The following is a 27,290-nucleotide window of genomic DNA, read 5'->3' as shown; positions in this document are numbered from 1 at the left end:
CAAAAAGTTAATGTATGAATTATTTTATTTTGCATGCAGGGTATCCCAGAAATACTGGTAAACTGAAACAAATTTGCCATACAGAATAGTCAAAATTTCCTCCTCAGCGTGGCACAAATCTTATTTGCAGACAAAAACACATTTTACAGTAGTATGCAAATCTGTCTCCCAAGATGTAAACAGGGAGACAGTGCCTCTATTATGCTGCCCTGTATGGGAAGCACCCTGAACATCATGCCCGACTTTCCCAGAAGTCTTTACTGCATAATGCGGGGTTATAACCAAATAAATTTCTCAGCTATGGACGGCACCGTTTCTATCTGGTTGGACTTCATCAGCGCAGCCTAGAGAGAACTGATTTGGTGGAAGTGAGAGGCTGAGAGACCAGATTATGGGGATAATGTCACTCCTTAGGGAGAGACCACCTGTTCTATATTTTGGGGCCTGGACTGTGGGCTCGCACACATGACCGTCTAATTCTCAGTCATGTGTATGGGCCTATAGAAATGGATGGGTCACAGATAGCACACTGAGCACAGCCACAGTTGTCTGCAAGAGGCCTAAATCAGAGACCCTCTTAAAAAGAACATCTTTAACCATGTTATGGTTTAAGTATCAACTATTAATGTTGAATCCAGAACAGGAGAGGCATGTGCTGCTGTTCTAATCTTCGAGGACTTAGCATACAAATATATCCTAGTAAATCCAAAGCTATTAGAGGTAGTAGGTCAAACAAGTCTGTTTCCATTCATTGGCAGCAAACATACAGCTTAGAAATGTTATTGAGTTAAATCATAAATTATAATGAAATGTTGCAAAAAGCAATTAAACAATCTGTTATCAGATTGGCAAATATAATTATTTTGTAACAAGCTCCATCTACTGGTAGCATTTATGTATAACTGTCATTCTGTATATACAATGGGTGAGCCAAGCTGGCTTTAAAATGTAGATTTCTTAAATACTGTATATACTGTAGGTTTTTTTTTTTTAATTTATTTTTTTTATAAAACATTATGGACTTATAATTAATATATTGCAAATCCTATATGCTCCTCAGCATATGTGTGTCTACTTCCATAATATACTGTATTACTGTGTATTATCCTGTATCTCTTATTACTATGCTGCTGTAACATACTGAAATTTCCCCACTGTGGAACTATTAAAGGATTATCTTATCTTATCTTACTTGGTGAGAAAGGTTGAATAGCAAACATCTGCAAAGACATGACCTAAGTAAGTACACAGGGTTTTCCGGCCGGAAACTGAGGCAGAGGCCGCCTCAGTTTCTGAACCAAAAAACGGGTAGCTGCTACTGGATGCCAGTGCAGTGCAATGCCGGAACAAATTGATTTCAATGGGAGCCGTTTTCTTGGTCAGGATTTTGAGGCAAATTCGGCCTCAAAATCCTGACCAAAAAACTCAGTTTAAACTCAGCCTAAGCCGACTGTGATGCACTAAATAGTAGGGATAGGGCTCGTTCATATCTGCGCCCGTACTCCGTTCTGCAGGTTTCCATTTCCTGCACAAAACAGAGCAGGAGACAGAAACCTGCCGGCATGTTTTAATCCCATTCATTTGACTGAAATGTCTCCGGCCGTGTGCGCCAGTGAGCGTTTTATGATCTCTGTGGCGAAACCATTTTTTTTAACTGGACACAGAGACGGACATGCAGTACTCTGTGTCCGGTTTAAAAAAAACGGTTTTGCTGCGGAACGCATAAAACGCTCACCGCCGCTCATGGCCGGACTCGGCAAGACAGGTTTCCGTCTTCTGCATGCAGAAGATGGAAACCTGAAAACGGAGTTCAGGCACTGGTGTGAACCCAGCGATACCATGCTTTTCACACTGCTACTGGGTGACAGGAAGTCTTCTATTTTAGCCTCGCTGCTTTTTGTCACATGACCAACCCTGCTTGGAGTAGATCAGGCTTGGCCATATGACAGAGTCGAAACATCTTCAGAGCAGGTGGAAATATTAATCTTTCAGTCCTTTGGCAGTATGTTGAACAACCCAGTATCAGTGCTTCATAGGGCCAGCATCTATCATAGTAATCTGGCTATCTTGCTGCAAGGTATACAGTGCAGAAAATTGTTCCTTCCCACATAAGCCTAACATTTACTGATATACAGTAATAAGCGTTACAGTCATTAATACTGCAGCACACCAAGTACTTGGAATTCAGATTCAATTTCAGTTGTTACTTACTTTGTAGATATGTAAGCAAACTGCCATGTCTCATCAGCTCTGTTATAATATAGACTGGTTCTTCCAAACTGCACACTGCATATAACTGGATAAGTTTCGGATGTCTGAGGCGCTTCATAATTTGTGCCTCTCTTAAAAAGTCTTGGGGTTTCATTGATCCTAAGGTACATAAATAATACAGTATGTGCATATGTTATTAACTGTTCGCTCTTTCTGATAACCACATCAGAATAAATAATATTGTCTGCTATGGTTGTAAGAATGTGAATTACTAGAAGATGTCAGATTGGAAAACAAACAACAACCTTTTAATGTCTCCAAGTCCTTAGAGATAAAGACTTATACTGAAAATGGAAATATCAAGAAGGCATATTGTTTTAACTCTTGAAATCCACAGAGTGGATTGTTTTCCGTAAAATGAATAAGTAAGGGGGCGTTCACACTACCGTCGGTGTCCGACATGTAGTGTCCGCTCCTAGTGTCCGCTCAAAATCTGTCACGGACACTAGGAGCGGACACTAGCTGTGTCCGTGACACCTGTCATTCACTTGAATGGGCATCGGGTGCGTTCTTTTGCACTCCGTGCCCGTCCTTCCCTGTCCGCAAGAGAAGATGTCCGACTTCTCAAGCGGACAGAAAAACCCTGCATGTAGGGTTCCTCTGTCCGCTTCTCTTGCGGACAGGAAAGGACGGGCACGGAGTGCAAAAGAACGCACCCGATGCCCATACTGTATAAGAGCTTCCTATGTATCTCCCAATCCTTTCATAACTTTTGCTTAATAAAAGGCAGCAAAATCTGCAACAAAAAAAGTTGAGTTTCTGCAACGTGGGGCCTCAGCCTCAGGCTAAAGCCTCACATTGCAGAAATGCAGTGTTTTTCCTGGTGCAGAAACAGGGAAAAATGCTGAGTTTTACAGTATCGGCAAAGTGAATGAGATTCTGTCTAATCTCATCGACAGATGGCAAAAAAAAACGCTGCGGAAAAGCTGTGTTTTAAAAAAACAAGTATGAGTTTTTGAAAAATGCAGCATGTCAATCTTACCTAGATTAAATAAGGAAACAAAACCCACAGAGAAAAACACAGCAAAAACTCAATGAAAAAGACTGCAGATAAAACCACAATGTTTTTTTCTGCAGCATTTTTTTAGCTGTGTTCCACAACATGGGGCCTCAGCCTTACACCCTCTTGCGACAAGACTCAATGTCTAATCAGACCACACTGGTAATCATTTACATATCTGCCAGAGACATAACCGCCAAGTTTTGCCACAATTCGACATATCTATCTGGGGTGAGTTATTTTTCTGTCAATTAGTGTATGCGACACACCGCCATAATACTGCTGTTGATTTTTATGTTATACAGCAACATACCTTTTTTTAATGTTTTAATAGCCACAGATATAGTATTATTCCATAGTCCTTCCCAAACTTCTCCAAACTGACCCTGTCCCAGTTTTTTCAAAAACTTTAAAGAAGTTCTGTCAATTTCCCAATGATCAGCAGTTTGGTAACACAAATCTGGAGGCAGAGGAACTTCATTCTAATAAGGAATTAAAAAAATAATAGAAGTCAATTTTCATAAACCATATACACTTTGATTTTCATACAAACTGTTTATCTACTGGTGTCTTGCAACATTTCATATGAGATAGTTGAGACAGCACTACAGAAGTGATGGTTCCATACAGTAGCTTTGAAGATGAGTTAAAGAAAACTTTTCAACACCATCGCCAATTCCAACTCCTTGCAGTCTTTAATAAACGCCGCTCCACTGATTCCAGCACAGTTGGAATTTTTTCCTTAAACTCTGTCATTCCTGAGCAATTGGTGCTGTAAATGTCAGCCCCCAATACACTAATTAGTACAGCCACTGTACTCTGGGAGGTCCAAGGCTGTCTTTTTTTTACTATATATGTCTCTCCATATTATAAAAATGAATTTCTGTCTGTCTGTTTGTTCTCTATTGCAAACCAAACGACTGTACCGATCTTCACCAAATTTGGTACAAAGATACTTCAGGTATCCGGGAAGGTTTAAGACGAGACTCCAACTCGCTCAGACGTACCGTTGCTGAGATACAGCATTCCAAACACAATGCCCCCCTCCCTTGGCCAATACAAACCTACAAGTCTTTCACTCATATTCCAACTACAATACACACAGTCACTCCAGATGCACAATATAACACTGATATCCAAACTGAGATACACGCATCAGAGGATTAGATACACAGATCAGCACACAGTATCACACGCCAGAGGATTAGATACACGCGTCTGCACATAGTCCTACACACCAGAGGATTAAATACACGCTTCAGCACACAGTTCCACACACTGAAGGATTAGATAGTGCGTCTGCACACGGTTCCACATGCCGAAGGATTAGATACACGCGTCTGCACACAGTACCACATGCCAAAGGATTGGATACGCGCATCTGCACACAGTTGCACACACCAGAGCATAAGATAAGCACATCTGCACACAGTACCACATGACGTAGGATTAGATACGTGCGTCTACACACAGTTCCACATGCCAGAGGATTAAATACGTGCATCTGCACACAGTTGTACACGCCATAGGATTAGATACACACGTCTGCACACAGTACCATATGCCATAGGATTTGATACGCGCATCTACACATAGTTCCACACGCCGTCGGATTAGATACGCACCTCTTCACACAATACCACACAGGAGAGGATTAGATACGTGTGTCTGCACACTGTACCACACTTTGGATGATTAGATACGTGCGTCTGCACACAGTACCACATGCCATAGGATTAGATACGCACCTCTTCACACAATACCACACAGGGGAGGGTTAGATACGTCCATCTGCACACAGTACCACACGATCGAGGGTTAAATATGCGCATCTGCACACAGTTCCACACACTGAAGGATTAGATACGTGTGTCTGCACAAAGTACCACATGGGGGAGGATTAGATACACACCTCTTCACACAATACCACACAGGGAAGGATTAGATATGCACATCTGCACACAGTTTAACACGCCGGAGGATTAGATACGCATGTCTTCACATAGTACCACCACCAGAGGATTAGATACGCGCATCTACACACAGTACCACATGGGGGAGGATTAGATAGGTGCATCTGCACACAGTACCACACGCCAGAGGAATAGAAACGCACATCTGCACACAGTACCACATGCCGTAGTATTAGATATGCACATTTGCACACAATTTCACATGCTGGAGGATTACTTATGCACGTCTACACACAGTACCATACGCCGGGGGATTGGATACATGTGTCTGCACACAGTATCACATGCCAGAGGATTGGATACGCGCATCTGCACACAGTTCCACACACCAGAGGATTAGATAAGCACGTCTTCACACAGTACCACATGCCGTAGGATTAGATATGTGTGTATGCTTACAGCTCCACATGCCATAGGATTAGATACACACGTCTGCACACAGTACCACATGCCGTAGGATTAGATATGCACGTCTACACACAGTTCCACATGCCGTAGGATTAGATATGTACATCTGCACACAGTTCTACACGCCAGAGGATTAGATACATGCATCTTCACACAATACCACACACCGGAGGATTAGATACACGCCACTGCACACAATACCACACGGGGGAGGATTAGATATGTGCCTCTGCACACAGTACCACATGCCAGAGGATTAGATATGAGCCTTTCCACACAATACCACATTCCAGAGGATTAGATATGCACCACTGCACACAATACCACATAGGTGAGGATTAGATACCTGCGTCTGCACACAGTTCCACACACCAGAGGATTAGATAAGCACGTCTTCACACAGTACCACATGCCGTAAGATTAGATATGTGTGTATGCTTACAGCTCCACATGCCATAGGATTAGATACACGCGTCTGCACACAGTACCACATGCCGTAGGATTAGATATGCACGTCTACACACAGTTCCACATGCCGTAGGATTAGATATGCACATCTGCACACAGTTCTACACGCCAGAGGATTAGATACATGCATCTTCACACAATACCACACACCGGAGGATTAGATACACGCCACTGCACACAATACCACACGGGGGAGGATTAGATATGTGCCTCTGCACACAGTACCACATGCCAGAGGATTAGATATGAGCCTTTCCACACAATACCACATTCCAGAGGATTAGATATGCACCACTGCACACAATACCACATAGGTGAGGATTAGATACCTGCGTCTGCACACAGTACCACATGGGGCAGGATTAAATACATGACTCTGCACACAATACAACACGCCAGAGAATTATATATGCATCTCAGCACACAGTACCACACGCCAGAAGATTAGATACGCGTATCTGCTCACAGTACCACATGCCGTAAGATTAGATATGCACGTCTGCACACAGTTTCACTTGCCAGAGGATTAGATACGCGCCTCTTCACACAATACCACATGGGGGGAGGATTAGATACGCCCATCTGCACACAGTACCACACACAGGAGGATTAGATATGTGCATCTGCACACAGTACCACACCAACAAGGATTAGATACTTGCATTTAAACACAGTACTACACGGGGAAGAATTAGATACAGCTTTACTCCAGGGTATCCATAACAAGTGATCACAGGTTTTTCACTGATATACAAAATGAAATACACATAATCATATGACGCTTATGGACATACACACAAACATACAAAATACACCAGTGAAAAATTGGACAATTCTTATGGGGCCACTACACAAACATAAAATGTAATATACCCGTACGAAGCCGGGCCCTCCTGCTAGTACATATATATATATATATATATATATATATATATATATATTCATATTTTTATGCTTTTATCATTCCCCTCCCCCTTCTCTCCTCCTATTTGTCTTTGTTCAATTTTTATAGTGTTTGCATTTGACATTTGCAAGGTTTTATTGTATATACACCTTGGTGTTTTTGGCATTAGTCTCCATTGTGCAATTATTTTTGGGAATTGTTTTTCTATGTAAAGAGAGTGTAAGGGAATTGTTGATTGAGCAATTCCCTAGTGCTGCTACTGAAACCAAGGAGGATGGGCAAGACAGAGACAGTGAGTCTCAAACTTGACCCAGCCCCTGTTCCTACCTACTTGCTGCAACTGTCCTAATATCAGGGACAACTTGGCAACGGTCCCTGCTCTGAATAAGCGTTATGCAGAACGGGACAAGACAAATGACGCAGAAGCAGAGACAGCAAGCCAAGGTCAAAAGAAAGAGTCAAACAGTACCAAATCGAAATCCAAAAAAGTAGTAACAAGAGAAGCCAAAGGTCAGAAGTTAGTAAATACAATACAATAACAAGAAAAGCACTTGGCAAGGACAGAGTCTCAATAGCCAACAAACATGTGTGAGATGATGACCTGTTTATAGGAAGTCCAGAACCCGCCACAGACTTGATTGGTAGATCGGCTGTCAATCACACAGGTAAGGCTAAGATTAACTATTAGAGGAGCAGAGGGAAACCAAGGTGAAGGAAATGGGTGTGGTGGAAAGTCAATTACAGAGGTGAGACAATAGGACAGTGTTCAGACAGAGCAACTAGAAGCTAAGGCAAGGTATCATAACTGATCGGAGGGTGGCGCAGAGATATGAACAGGCAGAGACGTTACAGAGGGTTTGTTGTTATAATCAAGGCTTTATTTATTTAGTACTACTGGAACTAGTGTGGTGTGTGGGTATATGTGGATGCCTCAGCAATTTGGGCTCAACATTTATTTGGTGTGTCTGGATAGACCCTGAATTAGTGCTGTGATGCCCTAGATTAGTGCGATACACCCTAAAACTAGTGGCTATTATTGTCATCACAAATAGGGCTACGGTGTTCTAATACACCATTATTCTAAAGTGAGCCTCATTCACTATCCTGTGCATCACGCTTAATTTCTCACAACTGCTTTTTACCCTCATATTTATATATACATTTGGCTATCCAAGTACTGTATATCCTCTTTGGGATCTTTCATTACATATGAAATAAAAGTTATATTTTAATGTACGTCACATTTACAATTTTTTTGGTTGCGCCTATTTGGTACATATACCATCCACCATCTTTGTTGTGCTTTTGGTTTATTATTTATTGATACCTACTTGCAGGATATATTGTAGTTAATATTTCTTTATTGTTAGCAGTGGCAGCATTTTTTAGTCCACTCCATAATTACAGTTAAGGGCTTTCTGTATTACACCTCTCATTTGGCATACCTTTCTGCTTCTGGGCAGGGACTGAGATGGCTCTCTTGCTACAGAATGTTCACTCCTCTGAAAACTGATAACCTAACAGCCATTGAAAAGCATGCATGTATTGCCTCATCCTCAGTAAAAGCATAAGTGAATTTGAAATCTGCAGCATCAATTCCTAAAATCCTCCACTGAAGTAGTGTATTCGATAACCATTTATTAGCAAAAACAACAACAACAACAAAAAAAAACCTTATTATGGTGTGTTTTACACATTCAGGTTTTCACATGTGGCATGGAGTGAACAGGACAACTTAGCATTTGGTTTTCAAAAATTGCTTTTGAAAACCTGAATGTATAAACTCATCCCCTAACCTAGTCACTATTTATATTTATATTATCTGCAATATTGGAAAATCCTGTGCAGGATAAATATAAGCTAACCTGGTAAGGACATGCATTACCACAAATGTCCACAAGATGGCATGTGGGCTTTCCATAAAGTGCAATAAAATGTCAAACAAGGAAGTACGTTCAAAAAACAACCATTGATATTAGTAAAACATAAGACCTAAGACCTGATTGAGCATACACGGAAACCAGCTGAAGGTCAGGAGGCATATATTACATGAAAAAATGCGGAAAGTACAATACAAAGTGTATTCGGATGTATCAAACAGTTAAAACATATTGTTATTAGAGATGAGCAAACAGTGTTCAATCGAGTACATGTTCGATCGGATATCAGGCTGTTCGAGATGTTTGATTCGAGTCGAACACCAGGTGGCAAACTCACTAAAAATTTGATTCGCCTCTCCCGCATATCACAAGCTTACAGGGATCCCGACATAATACAGTGACTTGGGCATGTTAGATGCCCCCAGGCATGCTTCCCTTGCTGTCCCAGTTGCATTTCAGGGTGTTGGCATCATTTCCTGGGGTGTCATAGTGGACTTGGGGACCCTCCTGAGTCGAATAGTGGTTTCCCCCTAAACGAGTATTTATTCCCCATAGACTATAATGGGGTTCGATGTTCGATCGAACAGTCGAGTATTGAGCGGCCACTCGAATCGAACTTAAAACATTTCACTATTCGCTCATCTCTAATTGTTATGTGTGAACTAAAGCTAGGGCTACTCAGTGACTGTGGTCACATGTCATTGCATCTAATAATCACAAATGTGGTCATATTGCAACTTATGACATAACACAATAAAACAGTTACATATAAACCATACTTGCAGGATTTTTGGTAGTAAGACTCACATAATATTGGAGATAATTTGGCTGACAAAGACCTTTATGTGTTTTCGGTATTTAAAATTTTCTTATTTTTAAATTTTAATAAACCTCTAACAGATGTGTCCTTCCTTGCCATGTTTCTTGGCTGGACAAGGCCAGGTATGTGTGTCATGAAATGAGCAGCCTTCCGATATGTTGTGTATTATACCCAGTCTAGAGTTTTGTTATCATATTGCGATAGTGTACTGAAAAGTTTTAATTAAAAATTAGAGGTAACTTAAGGGTGGACACATCTATTGTGACACAACAGAAAGCTGCATGCAAATGTCACAAGTTACACACGTCAGGTCACATGTTGTCGGTTGCAACTTGAAGTTACATTATAGCTGTAGTCTCAGAAAGACTTGGAGCAATTGCGTTTCTTCATATCTTACAATAGTTACTGCTTCTTTTTTTTTTAATCTAGAATCAATCTAACTCCTGCATTTGATTTTATTAAACGACATGTTCACACAGTAATAGTATACCTTTACACATGCTTTTCTGAGCTTACAGCAAAGTCCATCATCCGACCTCATGTAATTTTGAACAAGGTCATCTAAATTTTGAAATTTTCTTCTTGGTGATACATAAAATCCTCCATTGTCAAGTCTTCTGATCCTGTAATGTTTCACGGTGATGCCATCATAGACTAAAACACAAAAAATATTTTGTTAGAATATTTAGAATGATATCTTCATTGGTCACTTACTGGCATCTTGTGTGCATAGTGACCTACCATACTGCATATGGAGATGATATGATGAATGGTTTTATTTCTAAGCCATCCATCTTCTGTTCTACAGATTCATAAATGAACCTTTCTAGTCTCCTATTATTACATATTTGCCATCCTGTTAAAATTTAGCACCTGGATTATGGTCACAATAGCTGGATCTTTCATAGTTCTGCTACACTAGAAGTTATATTGTGCCTACTTCAGTAATATCACAAGGGGTTCAGACGCAGAATCTACACTTCAGGTATTTATGCCCTATCCTGAGCATAGCCCATAAAAAAATTTAACCCTGGACAACCCCTTTAATATGCCCCACACAGTTTAACATCCCCTCAGGATGTCAGCCCCATCACTGTTCTCACACAATATAATGGCCCCATCACTATTCCCCATACATTATTGGGGACCAGTGAAGAGGCTACTGTATGGGGGGACCAGTAAAGTGGCCATAAAAAATTTGGCCCAGACAACCCCTTAAAAGAGGTTGTCTATAAACTGGAGTGATCACTGTGGTGGACGCCAGGGAGGTGTAAGAATAAAAAATAAAAAAAAAGCATACCCACCTGTCCCTAGCACCCCATTGTTCCCCCTCTGTGTCTGTTCAGTCTCATGGTGGCGACTCATTTCTGGAAATCCTGTACCTAATTGGTCTCAACAGTCACATGAGGTGCAGGACTCCCAGCAAGAAGGCGCCAGCACGAGATTGAACGGACACTGGCGGTAGACAAGGGAGTGCCGGGGACAGATGAGTATGCTTTTTTATTTATTTGTTTTTTATTTTACACCTCCTGCCCGGCACATGGGTTGCTCCAATTCCTTGACAACCACTTTAAAGTATATATTCATATTTCTAATATTGATGGTCTGTCCTTAGGATAGGCTATCAATATTACATCTGCGATGATACAACAGCCAGGACCTATTCAGATCAGCTTTTTCCAGGACAGAGCAGCCACAGGTAATAGTAGCATTGCTAGGAGCCGCGCTGTTCACTTGCCATACAAGGTGTAGCAGTAGGTTTAGGTAGTGCACATTGTATAGTGGGTGAATATGGCTCCCAACATGTTATTACCTTTATCCGTCGTGTCTCAGTACCACTGATCTGAAGGGTCCTGGTGGTGGGCGTCTATTAACAATTCCACTGGTGGGCCCTAGACACCCCAGTCCGACCCTGCTTACACAGTCTGAAATGGAGTACTTTACCGGGTAATTCATATATCATTGTATATTACACAATATTAAGGCTGAAGGGCAAAAAAACTAATTCTGAGTTCATTCTGACCTTCAGTTAGGAAATCACAAGTAAATGCCAGCAATAAACTTACAAAGTTGGAGGTAGTATATGGTCCCTGTGAATGATACTTGCAATGCTCTGCTTACAGGTAGTACACCATGTATACACACATCTCTCTCTTAGGGGGCGTTCACACAAGCGCCGCTGTACATCCTTTGTGAGACCATGGAAAAGTGAGGCAAAACTGCATAGGGACGGCTTGCTGGTGGTCAGTTTTTAAATCCATTCTTTTCAATGGGTTTTTAAAGCAAACCGCCGTTGCCCGTATGCAGCCACTCTGCGGTGAAACCGTTTTTTTCTTTTTTTTTTGCTCGGACATGCAGGACTTTGTGTCCATGCAAAAAAAAAAAAGTTAGAGTTACTCATTTGCATACCAGCGAAAAACCGGGCTTTCTACGGAACGACGTCACGGAGAAGAAATCTAAAGCTAGGAGACAAATAGCTTTTCTTAAGGCTATGCTAACGTGTTAGGGAAAAAAAATTGCTTCCCAATGATAGGATCCCTTTAAAAACCCTTTGAAATGAATGGATGTTATTTTGCCTTTAAGCCTTAGCAATCCAGAACGCGTAAGAAGAAACTATTTTATTTGATGTTCCAAAAAACATGTACTTTAAATTATGGTGATCATACATATTTATTTCAATAGGAAAGGAAGAGAAGCCTCTGCCAAGTAAACTTGATAGCAGATTATCTTAATGTAGAACAAATAATCATTATTAAATTCTAAACATACATTCCTCAAGAAAATTCTGATGTTTCTATGCATGTTAGATTGTCTGCGGATCATAGGAGGAGACTTTCACTGACATTTATCTAATAGCTAAGCATACCTCCTAACTTTCAGAGGACTAAAGGATAGATAACACTATGCACCACAGCTTTATACATTATAAGCCATTCCTCTAACTCTGCCTATTCCTACTTTGGCATTGCCCAATCCCACCCAGTCCCTTTGTGCCCCTTTAGTTGGCCTGAGACTGTATAATGCCACCTTAGTGCATCCATATGGTATTATACCCTCTTGTGTTCCCACACAATTTAATGCCCCTTTGAAGGTACTACACAATATTATACCTCCTTGTGGCCTCATACAGTATAAGGTCTCCCTAGCCGACCCCAAACAATATAATGTCCCCTTTGTGATCCTTAAACAGTATAATGTCCCCTTGTGGCTGCCACACAGTATTTTGTCTCCTTGTGACCCCTGATACAGTATAATGTTCGGCCTTGTGGTCTTCACATACTATAATGTGCCATTGTGGGTCCCACACATTGGCCCCATACAGTGTAATATCCCCTTTGTGAGCACAGCACAATATAATGCCCCTCTTGTCGCCCAACAGGCTACTTATAGTCATTGATGTAAAACACTGTCATGTGAATAAAACCTTAGACCCCACATTGTGGAACACAGTTTGTGGAAAAAAACACAGCAGAAACACATTGCATTTGTTCCACAGCATTTTCATTGCATCTTTGCTGCTATTTCTCTCTGCGGTTTTTCTTCCCTATCTATAGGGAAAAACGCGAGCATTTACGCAGGGAAAATTGACATGCTGTGTTTTGTAAAGTCACAGCTTCTTTGCAGCGTTTTTAAAAAATTTTTTTCGCAATGTGTGGATAGCCAGAATCTGATTCACTTTGCTGGTACTGTACTGAATAGCATTTTTTTCTGCTGTGTTTCTGCAACGTGGGTCCTCAGCCTAATATAGCTTAATAATCAATTTTAATGTTGAGTCTTATCATTGTATTAGGAAGAAATTATGACAAAATAAAACAGGAGAAAGCATAGACATTTTTCCATTATCAGCTGAACTTTGAACTCCAGGGTACTTTGAATGTTATAAAACTTTATTATAAAAGTTAATGACTATGTGTAAGATTTTTCCATGACATAAGGAAATAGATTTCTTATTAAGAGGGATAGGAAAATCCTGTTCTAATTATAATGCTACAGAGTCTACAGTTTGGAGACAATAGACAAATATTAACCACCTGAACTGTACTGTAACCACCTAGTGCTAGGTTACCGCTAGCATTTGGGAACTCTGTCCCCATTCTACTTAAAATAGGTGGAAAGAAAAGTCCTGCAAGCAATAACATATACATACCTCCCAACCGTCCCGATTTCCACGGGACATTCACGATTCCGGTGACATGTCCTGCGGTCTGGGTTGGAGGGAGGTATGTCCCGATTTCAACTCAGATCCTTGCTTCGCTGCTGAAAGCCGCCTACTGGCTTGTAGACGCGATGTGATGACGTCACATTGCGTCTACAACTGTGCGCCAGTGAGAGAGAGAGGCGCGCAGAGTGCAGCGGGGGAACGAGGAGAAGGTAAGTGTAATGTGGAGATGGAACGTGAAACTGGGGGCAGATGAAGGAGAGGACGGCATGACACTGGGAGCAGAGATGTGGGGACATGAATCTGGGGGCAGAGATGTGGGGACATGAATCTGGGGGCAGAGATGGAGGGGACATGAATCTGGGGGCAGAGATGGAAGGGACATGAATCTGGGGGCAGAGATGGAGAGGACATGAATCTGGGGGCAGAGATGGATGGGATATGAATCTGGGGGCAGAGATGGGGGGACATGAATCTGGGGGCAGAGATGGGGGTACATGAATCTGGGGGCAGAGATGGGGGGACATGAATCTGGGGGCAGAGATGGAGAGGACATGAATCTGGGGGCAGAGATGGGGAGACATGAATCTGGGGGCAGAGATGGGGGACATGAATCTGGGGACAGAGATGGAGGGGACATGAAAGTGGGGGCAGAGATGGAGGGGGAACATGAAACTGGGGGCAGATGAAGGGTATATATGAAACTGGGGGAGAGATAGAGGGGGGGCATATAATTTACGGGTGACTGTCGGAGGATTACACTGTGTGCGGGCACATGAAAAATTAATGAGAATGGGCGGAGTCAACACAAAAGTGGGTGGGGCTAAATTTGCCATTTTGTCCCTCTTTCAGTTCTTCAAAAGTTGGGAGGTATGCATATACAGTAACAAAGAATTTGTACGTGCTAAGGTAATGAAAATAAATGATTGACAAATACAGAAGTCTTAGTCTGTCTGTTTCTGTCGTTTTGTGAAGATGACCATCCCACAGAAGTTGACCACACAGAGATGAAAATCCAAAGCGAAATGAGGTCCAGGCTGCTAAACTCCACACTACGTTAAGTTAAGCTAGCTATGAACTTCTTCAATGATAAAAGCCTAATAGACATTGACTGATATATCTATTATTCTGTAAGTTTTTCCTTTATCTATGTCCATGTCCGTTTCCATGTATTTATGAGAAGAAGAGTCCTCTAATATTACCTATTGGTCACGTGTGAGTAAGAACTGAATTACATCATCACCCAAGTATACCGTATTTTAAACCTCTTCAAGGAAAACCCTAAGGGCTAGTTCACATGGAGTTTTTTGGCAGCGGATTTTGATGCAGAATCTGCCTCAAAATCCGCTGATAAAAACGGCCCCCATTGACTTCAATGGGAGCCGCTCAGTTCTTTTTTCCACTAGCTAGTAAGTTTGATTGCAGACAATATTTTACTCTCTCTAACAAAACCACTGCTGTCACTGACACATGTGATCAAGGTATTGGATGATCTTAAGGTTATCTCTGGATTATATACATTTAGATAGGTCAGGTTAGAAAAAACATGGAAAAGCTTATTGAAGTTAATTTTTACTTTGTTAACAGAGACAATTTTATATCTTCCAAAGGATTTAAAATCTAAATGAAAAGAGGAGATCTGTCTAAATAGAATTATTTTGAAATATATAAATAGACTAGCTGGTACCCGCGACTTCGTCTGCGGTGATTGTAGAAGTGGGTATATACAGGCGTGGGTAAGGTTTTCGTACTGTGTATAAGGTATGGGATATGAAATGTAACTTTGTATCTTGTTTTTTCGCTGTAATTCAGAGAATACGTGAGACTTTTGTGTTGAAGTTAATTTATATTTGAGCTGCTATACGGTGTTGTGAGAAACTTTACATAGTGACTTTGGGACAGAAGTATTTGAAGTTAACCCTTTCCCGCCGATGGCATTTTTTGATTTTCGTTTTTGACTCCCCTCCTTCTAAACCCCATGGTTTTTTTATTTCTCCGCTCCCAGAGCCATATGAGGTCTTAATTTTTGCGGGACAAATTTTTCTTCATGATGCCACCATTAATTATTCTATATAATGTACTGGGAAGCAGGGAAAAAATTCAAAATGGGGTGGATTTCAAGAAAAAATGCATTTCTGCGACTTTCTTACGGGATTTGGTTTAACGGCGTTCACTTTGCAACCAAAATGACATGTCCCCTGTATTCTGTGTTTCGTTACGATTCCGGGGATACCAAATTTATATGGTTTTAGTTACATTTTGACCCCTTAAAAACAAATCCAAAACTGTTAAAAAAATTTTTTTTGAAAAGTCGCCATATTCCGACAGCCGTAACTTTTTTATACGTGCATGTACGGGGATGTATATGGCGTCTTTTTTTGTGGGACTGGGTGTACTTTGTAGTTCTACCATCTTCAGGAAATGTTATTGCTTTGATCACTTTTTATTCAAATTTTTATCAGAATCAAAACAGTGAAAAAATGGCGGTTTGGCACTTTTGAGCATTTTTCCCGCTACGGTGTTTACCGAACAGGAAAAATATTTGTATAGCTTTGTAGAGCGGGCGATTTCGGACACAGGGATACCTAACATGTATGTGTTTCACAGTTTTTAACTACTTTTATATGTGTTCTAGGGAAAGGGGGGTGATTTGAATTTTTAATCCTTTTTTTTTTGTTTTTAATATCTTTTTTAAACTTTTTTTTTTTGCATTTATTAGACCGCCTAGGGGTATTGACATGGGTGGGCGGTGTCGCGGATTGTCAGAGCGGTGGGGGTCGGCAAACATGGCTGCTCCGGAGCGTTAAAGAGCGCCTCCTGGAGTATCGTTAAGGTGAGGGGCAAAGTGGTAAAGTATATGTATATGAGATTGTGTGGGGTTAGGGGCGAGGCTGTAGAGGGCAATATGAATTTTGTGGCTTGCTATGGTCCAAAGTGTGTGAGATTGCAGAGATGGTGATGTGAGTTTGGGGTTTGTGGGGATCCTGGGAAAAACGTATGTGCGCTATTGTGACGAAAAGTAGCCTATTGCGTAATGGGGTGTATTAACTATGTTTGTGGAAAATTTCAGCCAAATCGGTCGAGCGGGTTTTGCGTGATTGACTAACAAACATCCGAACACACAAACCCACAAACATCCAAACTCACAAACTTTCACATTTATAATATTAACCCCTTAAGGACACAGCCCAAAAGTATGTTAAGGACCAGGCCTGTTTTTTCAAAATTGACATGTGTCACTTTAAATGGCAATAACTTTGAGACGCTTTAACTTACACAAGTGATTTTGAGAATGTTTTCTCGTAACACATTATACTTCATGTTAGTGGTAAACACTAATCAATATTTTTGTATTTACTTATTAAAAAAATAGGAAATTTGATGGAAATTTGGAAAAAATTGCAATTTTCAAAATGTGAAATTCTCTGCTTTTCAGGCAGATAGTCATACCACCCAAATACATGAATAAATATTATCTCCCATATCTCTGCTTTATATCGGCATCATCTTTTGATTGTATTTTAATTTATTTTGAACGTTACAAGGCTTACAAGTGTAACAGCGATTTTCCAGATTTACAAGAAATGTAACTATGTTTGTTTTGTTTGTTTGTTTTACACACTTTATTATTTATTTATTTTTTTTAAACTTTTTTACATTTGTGCTGTAAGCACACTAGAACCTGCGATCAGAGAGGATCACTGGTTCTATACTAACTATAGACTTGCAATACACGTGTATTGCAGTCTATAGAGGAAGCTAGTTATGCAGATGCATAGACTAGCTTTCTCTCGTCCCAGCATCCAAGGGGTTAACCCTCCCCCCATCGGAGCGAGCTCCGATGGGGGGAGGGATTAAGGAGCAGCGTGTAGCTGTAAATTACAGCTCACACAGACTCCTGATGCTGCCGGCAGCATGATTTATAGCCCGGCCAAAACCCCTAGGGTGCCATGATCACTATGGATCATGGCACCTTAAGGGTCAAACAGCGGGGGTCGGTGCAATCACCGTCCCTGCTGCTACAGGGGAAGCCTGGCTGTCAGATACAGCCGGCCTCCCGTGGAGATCGCACGGGCTCTGCTTCTGAGCCCGTGCAATCTCAATCACGTACAAGTACGTGGGAATGCGGGAACTAACCACATTCCCTGACGTACAGGTACGTGATTTAGCGTTAAGGGGTTAATAGGAAAATAAAAGCAGACTTGGAGGTATGTAATTGGAGAAGCATTACATTTGTAGGAAGGATAAGTACTGTAAAAATGGTAATATTACCTAGGATAGTATACCTATTAAAATGCTTACCAATTAACGTTAAAATAAAATATTTGAGAAATATGTAGTGTGAGATGTTAGGCCTGGTTCATATCTGCGTTCAGTATTCCATTCCGGGAGTCCATTTGGGGACCCCCCAAACGGAATACTGAACGCATTAAAAAGCGATGAGCTATGTAAGTACACGGACCCCACAAAAGCCTGCTGCCCTGCTACAGTAACTAAGGGAAAATGTGCATCTGGAAGATTTGGGATCCATAGATTAATTTTAACAATAACGGCAAATAAAAAAGGTATGGGTGAGAAGTTAGGGAGAATGTAATTTGCATTGTTTCTTTGGAATTGCAAAAAATTAAAAAAATAATCTGATGTGAAAAAAAATAAAAATTTGAACTATAGATGAACAAAATGCTGAATAGAAAGCACCAATGCCATGTTCTACCAAATGCTTCATGATTTCATTCCGCACGTTCTGGCAATTTATTATATTAATACATTATGTCTAGGGAAAGCTTACAATTCCATTCCAGCTGCACATAATCTGAAAATAAATAAATGACTTAAAATGAAGCTTTTCATATAATAAATCATTGCTCTATTTTAGGTATTTGTCTGCAGGTACATGTTATTATTATTAGCAGATTGTTGGAGATAGTCAGTAGTATATCTATCACTGACTTTGCAATTGACTTCCATTAATTAGTAAAGTAAACTGGCAACTTAGTCCAGCTTGAAAATAGATTTATTTCATCGCTAGTTAAACAATTTACCAAACATAAGATTTATTGCACTCTAAGTAAAGGAGTAAACACAAATGATCAGTCCATTTATTTTTGTACCTACAGGAGAAATTACTAATGTAAACTTTTCCATTCGTAAAAGGGGTTATGCTACATACAAGATTTATCATTTATCCATAGGACCACCATAGAATGGGGGTGTTTTACCCCCCATTGTGAATGCAGTCATGGGGAAAGTAGCCAAACCCATGGTGCTTTGCTTTAGCAATAGCTGGTGCTCCCATTGAAGTGTGATGTACAAAGGTAATATAATTCTAACGCCACCGTATGCACCTACTAATACTATCTCTATCAGCAAATGTAACCTCCAGCTTATCTCTACTTCACACAGATATGCAATTCCTGTCTCCTTCTGCTGTTTTTTATTTCCTTCTACTACAAATGGTCCTGTCTTTAGGCCAGGTACTTAGCCAATCCTAGACAGTACTTGTGTATTTACAGTACAGACCAAAAGTTTGGACATACCTTCTCATTCAAAGAGTTTTCTGTATTTTCATGACTATAACAATTGTAGATTCACACCGAAGGCATCAAAACTATGAATTATCACATGTGCAATTATATACTTAACAAAAAAGCGTGAAACAACTGAAAATCTGTCTTATATTCTAGGTTCTTCAGAGTAGCCACCTTTTGCTTTGATTACTGCTTTGTACACTCTTGGCTTTCTCTTGATGAGCTTCAAGAGGTAGTCACCTAGAATGGTTTTCACTTCACAGGTGTGCCCTGTCAGGTTTAATAAGTGGGATTTCTTGCCTTATAAATGGTGTTGGTACCATCAGTTGTGTTGTGCAGAAGTCAGGTGGATACACAGCTGATAGTCCTACTGAATAGAATGTTAGAATTTGTATTATGGCAAGAAAAAAGCAGCTAAGTAAAGAAAAACGAGTGGCCATCATTACTTTAAGAAATGAAGGTCATTCAGTCCAAAAAATTGGGAAAACTTTGAAAGTGTCCCCAAGTACAGTTGCAAAAACCATCAAGCGCTACAAAGAAACTGACTCACATGAGGACAGCCTCAGGAAAGGAAGACCAAGAGTCACCTCTGCTGTGGAGGATAAGTTCATCCGAGTCACCAACCTCAGAAATTGCAGGTTAACAGCAGCTCAGACACCTGACGAAGGGGCGCATTCTTATCGTGGTATGTACTATCCTTTATGATCTGACTTCATTTACTTCACTTCATTCCAGCAACCACAGTATTTTTTACATTTGTCATTATGCAGAGCTAACTATATTAACCCCCATATGAAAGTTGTCACTATGACTTCACTACATATAAATACTCACTTACTGTATGTTGATCTCTCTGCTAAAGGCTATTAATTTATCACCATACTCCATTGCTGAATTACATTTTTGTTACATATTTAAATTTTTTTCAACTATCACGTATGTTCTTTGACAGGTAGCATTGGTCCCCTTTAGAGATGAGCGAACACTGTTCGGATCAGCCGATCCGAACAGCACGCTCCCATAGAAATGAATGGAAGCACCTGTGACGCCGGCCGGCCGCCGGCAAAGTCAGCGTCACAGGTGCTTCCATTCATTTCTATGGGAGCGTGCTGTTCGGATCAGCTGATCCGAACAGTGTTCACTCATCTCTAGTCCCCTTATATGTATATGTTTATGTCTTTTTTGCCTTTAGTTGTGTTTTCGGTTTTTTTTTTGTGCGACAATACAGAAAAGGTGAACGAATTTCAAATCCTGCCAGGCACAACATCTGCAAGGAGTTTGTATGTTCTCCCCATGTTTGTGTGGATTTCCTCCCATTCTACAAAGACATAGTGATAGGGAAAAAAAATGTACATTGTGATCCCTATATGGGGCTCACAATCTACATAAAAAAGTGAACGGATTGACTCTACATGCCTGGTTCACACTGTGAAGCATGGAGGAGGAGGTGTGATGGTGTGGGGGTGTTTTGATGGTGACACTGTTGGGGATTTATTCAAAATAGAAGGCATACTGAACCAGCATGGCTACCTCAGCATCTTGCAGCTGCATGCTATGCCATCCGGTTTGCGTTTAGTTGGACTATCATTTATTTTTCAACAGGACAATGACCCCAAACACACCTCCAGGCTGTGTAATGGCTATTTGACCAAGAAGGAGAGTGATGGGGTACTATGCCAGATGACCTGGCCTCCACAGTCACCAGACCTGAACCCAATCGAGATGGTTTGGTGTGAGCTGGACCGCAGAGTGAAGGCAAAAGGGCCAACAAGTGCTAAGTATCTCTGGGAACTCCTTCAAGACTGTTGGAAGACCATTTCAGGTGACTACTTCTTAAAGCTCATCAAGAGAATGCCAAGAGTGTGCAAAGCAGTAATCAAAGCAAAAGGTGGCTACTTTGAACAACCTAGAATATAAGACATATTTTCGGTTGTTTCACACTTTTTTGTTAAGTATATAATTCCACATGTGTTAATTCATAGTTTTATGCCTTCAGTGTCAATCTACAATTTTCATAGTCATGAAAATACAGAAAACTCTTTGAATGAGGTGTGTCCAAACTTTTGGTGTGTACTGTATATATGCTCTGCCCTTAGTATGACACAATACACATGTATTAACCTTTGGCTTCATTCCTAACTCTACATCTGTCTATTCATCCACATCTGTCTGATTACTAACTCCTTGACTTGTACCATAATATGTTCTGTCTGTCCCTTCAGTGCTGTGCTGTGAAGTGGTGAATTGGTAGCAATATGCATAATCCTGTATGTGGTTAATGGGTAATACTGGGGAGACTACTTAGACAATACCTTTGGGAGTGACCTAAAACCAAACCCGCTAGATGGTACAAATAGTCCACGATCCGCTACCCATAACAATTAGTGTTGTACAAAGCTCTACTTTCTTCCATGATTTACTAATGTAACCAAAACATTTTATTCATGCAGGAAAGTTCCATAAGAAGTTATTTCTAAATTCTAATAACAAGCAATCTAATTGTAGCAACCAGTGTCAGGCAGCTGCTGCCAAGAGAAATAACTTCATAAAATGCATCGAAGGAGACAAAGTAGATGCACATGATAGCTTTTTTCTTGTTTTGCTATCTACACATTTGGCTCTGAATTTGGAGAAGAGTTCCTCTGTATTTTGCCTTTTCTGGGTTATTCCAAATTCTGCTAGTGGATTTTGACAAAATTAGTGTCAAATTCTGTACCAGCAGAAGTATATTTTGTGTCTCACATTCATTTTAATGGGTTTTCTCAGGCGGAATCTGCCTGAAGTACAAGCAGAATGTTTATTTTCCGCTAGATGAAAAAATCTGCTAGCAGAAAAAAATCAGCTACTGTCTCCATTGAAATGAATGGGAGGTAAGTTTCAGGCCGAATTTGCGGCAGATTCAGCATAAAAATCCACATCAAATTCAGGGCCAAATTCCTACATGTGAACATACCCTTAGGCTGGGTTTACATGGGAGTTTTTTGGTCCGGATTTTGACACAGATTCTGAGTCAAAATCCGGCTCAAAAAAACGCACCTCATTCACTTCAATGGGAGCCGGTCATTTCCTTTTTCCGCAAGAGTTTTTTTCACACTCGCAGAAAAAAGAAGCGAGATGCCCTTACTTCAGGCGGATTCCACGGCTAATTCAGCTGCGGATGTCCGCCTCGCGACACTCCCTCCCAACTAGGTACATTCATTTGGGCCTAATCCAGAGAGGAATGCCGTGAATGGATGCCAGTGCACTGTATGCACTACACCAGCATCCAGTCACGGCTAGCCATTTTTTGTACAGGATTCTGAGGCGGCCTCCGCCTCAAAATCCGGACCAGAAAACTCCTGTGTGAACCTGGCCTTAGGGTAAGTTCACACAGGGTTTTTTAGACCGGAACCTAAAGCGGAGGCCGCCTCAGGTTCCAGTCCAAATTACAGGTAGCTGTGAGCCGGAGCTACAGTGACATCGCTCCTCCAGCTCTTCTTCTCAGTCCCGTAAAGAGAGAAGTGCGTTATCTTGCGAGAAGTCGTGAGGTCACGCAGCTAAAGCTGCTCTGACACCGTCCTCCGCTGATTGGACAGCGTCAGACTGATGAGGATGACGTCGCTGCTCCCTTCACTCAGAAATGCCAGTCAGAAATGCCCCTCTGACAGTGAAGGGCTTAATTAACATACAGGGCGCCAGAAATAACGGGGCTCCGAACTCCACAACGAGGGGGGCTAGAGAGATAATTCAAAGTGCCCCAGAGTATGTGCTGCAGCGCCTATAAGATGGTGCAGAAAGCTGCACAGCCTTGGAGTGGTGAAAGGTCCTCTTTAAATATATGAATGATGCAAATGAAAGACTTCAGTTGGCAACTGATTTAATCGGATGTACATTTACTAATTTACTTTCACTGACCATCTGTCTCCAATGCAATACATATTACCACACAATGCTATGGCTGCAGTTTTCAAGGGAAAGACATCTCACAAAAATACATAAATACCTGCCTTGTTGCCAATGGGATTTGCTTTCAATGTATAGCCAACTATGGATGAGCAATGCTGTTATAGTATAATTGGCACTAAACATTACTAATGTTAATATTCATATAAACTAATTATATAGTGTCTATGAAAGAACAAATGTTGTCGTTTACATACCAGAAAGAGAGTAATCCCCTTTTTGGCTCTCACTTTCTCGAACAAGAAATGTCCCAGCCTGACTGTTTTGCTGCAACAACAATTTTTCTGCCTCTGGCCGCTTAGTATCACGGAAGAACCATCTGCAAAAAAAAGCATTAATAATGAGTGGAAAGGCAAAAATCTTTTCAACTTGCTTGGGCTAATTTATCATTCCTTGGGACACCAGTTTTCTGGAATACAAAGCATGAAGCGCCGTAATTTTAGTTTGGTTTTAGGTCACTCCCAAAGGTATTGTCTAAGTAGTCTCCCCAGTATTACCCATTAACCACATACAGGATTATGCATATTGCTACCAATTCACCACTTCACAGCACAGCACTGAAGGGACAGACAGAACATATTATGGTACAAGTCAAGGAGTTAGTAATCAGACAGATGTGGATGAATAGACAGATGTTGGGATTTATTCAAAATTTATTCAAAATTGAAGGCATACTGAACCAGCATGGCTACCACAGCCATGGCTACCACATCTTTTATTTTTCAACAGGACAATGACCCCAAACACACCTCCAGGCTGTGTAATGGCTATTTGACCAAGAAGGAGAGTGATGGGGTACTATGCCATTTTGATTAAAACCTTTAACCCCTCGCATTAAACCTGGCATCTCAGTTGTTTCATTTCAAATCCAATGTGGAGGCATACAGAGCCCAACTCATGAAGACTGTCACTTTCTAGATATTTCTATACCTAATTGTTTAACAGTCAATAAGCAGTTTCATTGCTGCAAGCTGAGTGTATTTATAAAGGTCATGGCATTCTTTACAATGCATACCTCTGCTGAAGTACCTCTTCAAAAAGAAGGTCTGCAGCATCAGAATTGTGTATTGTGATGCTTTGCAACATCTGGGTCAGAACTGTGCACTATATAGTGCAGTTATATATGTAGTTTGCACATAATAGTGCTATAATAATAGTGTCCATGTGGAGCCACTCTCTATTGATTCTACCAATCTCTGTAGAACCATCATGTTATGGCAATACAATATGAACTTTATAGAACTATACAAGGGACATTGTTAATTTTTGCAAAATATACTATATTCCGTTATATATTTGGTTAATTGAAAAATGTTTTCTAAGCATTTTTTATCTATGGGGTTCATAAGTCTAACATGGGTTGGTGCTACATAATATGGATTAAGTAATGTCCATTAAATAGTCTATTGTAAAGCAATTTGAAAAAAAAACAAAGTTTTATCTTTTGCAAATTATAACTGTCATAACTCTCCATATTAAAACATAGTTACTAGCATGGGCTTACTTGAGGGGGTGCAGAGGGTGCAGTTGCACCGATGCCCAGGAGCCTTAGGGGGCCCATAAGCACTGGCATCAGTATTAAGATTGCAGCTTCCATCTGGTCCATAAACCAAGGAGACCCTCAGATTACCTAACCACACTAAAGTTGATTAAACTCCTTAGCACCGTAACCATCACTATCAAGAATTTTTTGTAGGGATGAGGTAGGGGGCCCCAGAAAAACGATTGCACTGGGGTCCCACAAGATTTTAGTTACACCACTGGTTATTAGTACACATGGTGCCTAGAGAAAAAGGCCTCAGAGGCCCATATCCATACAGTGACGTGGTGCTCAGCCCAGTGACAGCAGTACAATTCAATCCATCAAGCAAGAAGAATTACAGGGGCAGTGCTCACCAATACAGCAAGAAACCTATTAATTGCAATTTAAAGGGATCCTATCATACAAACGCTTTTTTTTCTGAGTAACACGTCGGAATAGCCTTAAGAAAGGCTATTCTTCTCCTACCTTTTGTTGTCTTCTCCACGCCGCCGTTCGCATGAAATCCCGGATTTTGTCAGTATGCAAATGACTGCGCATGCCCACAGGCCACGAGAAAATGGCCGCTTACAATACTGTGTAAGCGGCCATTTTCTCGTGGTCTGGGGGCATGCACAGTCTGCTCTGCCTGAGGCCTAGAAGTCTGAAACTTATGCCGGAAGAAGAGGATGAAGAGGACGTTGCTGACGAAGATGGAGGCGGCGCTGGAGAGAGTTCTCTCGCAGCACTGGGGATGCTCCCAGTGCTGTTTAAGCGCTGAGGCCTGCCCCCAGTGCTTTTTGATCGCTGGGGCCCGCCCCCAGTTCTGCGAGAGCACTAATTTGCATACCGACAAAAACTGGGATTTCAGGCGAACAGCGAAGCAGAGAAGACAACGAAAGGTAGGAGAAGAATTTTCCGATGTGTTACTCAGAAAAAAAAAAACATTTGTATGATAGGATCCCTTTAATGGTACAAATCTATGCTCACTGCAGATTGCAATGTTAAATTAAGTTAAAATTCAATGGTTTAACCTGAACAAAATGTTTTAAAAACTACAAGTGTTAATAACTTAATAGTTTAGTTTTGAAGTGAACTAAGTGAAAGTGAATGGACAAAAAAAAAAATAATCTATATCACATTAATATTTGGGGTGACCATCCTTTATCTTCAAAACAGCATCTATAGGCTCTACTTATATCTATATGGAGTTATATGTTAGGATGTACTGTATATCTCCTGATATACTTTTGAAGGAAGGATGCAATGTGTAGGCATACAGTGTGATGCATCACTAATAGGCTCCTATTGTAAAATAAAATAAAAATCAGAAAAGACATTTTGGGGATTTTCTAGACGAAAATGGATCTATGTATATTGAACATAGGGGTTTAGTATATAGTTTTCCTAGCCACTGTAGTGTAGTACTACTGTAATGTGTTCTTGTATAATTCTTGCACTTTATTTAGGGTGGTGCTCATACTGATGACATTTTTATTTGTTACCACCATTGTAGGCAATAGATAGTGCATTTAATTCAGCATGTGTGAGCACTGTCTATGAGCCAGAGCATTCTGGCAGACTTGAGTAATCCATGTGTTACACAAACTGGAATAACAGTGTGAATACCAAAGTAAAGTGTAGTGTACTAAGAAATATTACCATATGACAACATATGAATGAAAGGGTGAAGGTATTAATGAACAACTGCATTAACAAGCTAAACATTTCCAAAACATGGGAAAGATCAATCAGGATGTATTATTCCAATGAGGAAAGAAAACATTATATATTATGGCTTGGACAGACAAAACCCCATTGCTGAAGGATTCATATTGTTCTGCTATGTATTGTATTGAAGGAATGCAGGACAAATTTTTTTTTGTACTTTTTTATACTGCATACCAAAATGGGAGCCAATTTTAGAAGTAGACAAGCAGGTTTTAAAGACGTATTCATGCACTATTATTTTAAAAGAAGTAAGACAATGCTATGCCTGTCTATAACAGCTAAAGCTTTGTATGTCATTTTCCTCTAAATGGTATACTGTTTACGCAGCTGATCTCTTTGATCATGAAAAGAGCTACGCAACACAAGTCATCTTCTGCTAACTCTTTAATATAGGTTAACCTTTGGTAAACTCGTTCTTATAAATTATAGGCAGTAATTCGTATTCTTTGCCATAAAGAAATTCCTGATAGTTTTAATCTTAGGCCGGGTTCACACAGAGTATTTTGGACTGGAATTTGACAGGGAGGCCGCCTCAGATTCCGGTCCAAAAAACAGGTAGTCGCGACTGTATGCCGGTGCAGTGCACCGGCATCCAGTCGCGGCACTCTGCACCATATTAGACCCAAATGAATGGGCCTAGTGGGAGGGAGTGTCTTCAGGGTGCCGTCCGTGGCTGAACCGGCCGCG

The 27,290-nt window shown here is 40.7% G+C and overlaps 1 protein-coding gene across 1 annotated transcript in view; it reads right to left on the bottom strand.

Moving 5' to 3' along the window:
- The window catches only part of FRK (fyn related Src family tyrosine kinase), a 60,828-nt gene that overhangs the window by 6,538 nt on the left and 27,000 nt on the right, over nt 1-27,290 (bottom strand). Inside the window, exons 2-5 of the mRNA XM_075266877.1 lie at nt 23,551-23,672; nt 10,215-10,378; nt 3,585-3,753; nt 2,212-2,370 (exon numbers count right to left, since the gene is read on the bottom strand). Of these exons, the coding sequence (XP_075122978.1) occupies nt 2,212-2,370; nt 3,585-3,753; nt 10,215-10,378; nt 23,551-23,672 (614 nt within the window). The remainder of the gene's footprint in view (nt 1-2,211; nt 2,371-3,584; nt 3,754-10,214; nt 10,379-23,550; nt 23,673-27,290) is intronic.

Source organism: Leptodactylus fuscus, chromosome 3 (genome assembly GCF_031893055.1).
Source record: "Leptodactylus fuscus isolate aLepFus1 chromosome 3, aLepFus1.hap2, whole genome shotgun sequence".
Taxonomy (NCBI): domain Eukaryota; kingdom Metazoa; phylum Chordata; class Amphibia; order Anura; family Leptodactylidae; genus Leptodactylus; species Leptodactylus fuscus.
Note: the sequence above shows the minus strand (reverse complement) of the source record. Positions and strands in the feature narration are given on the sequence as shown.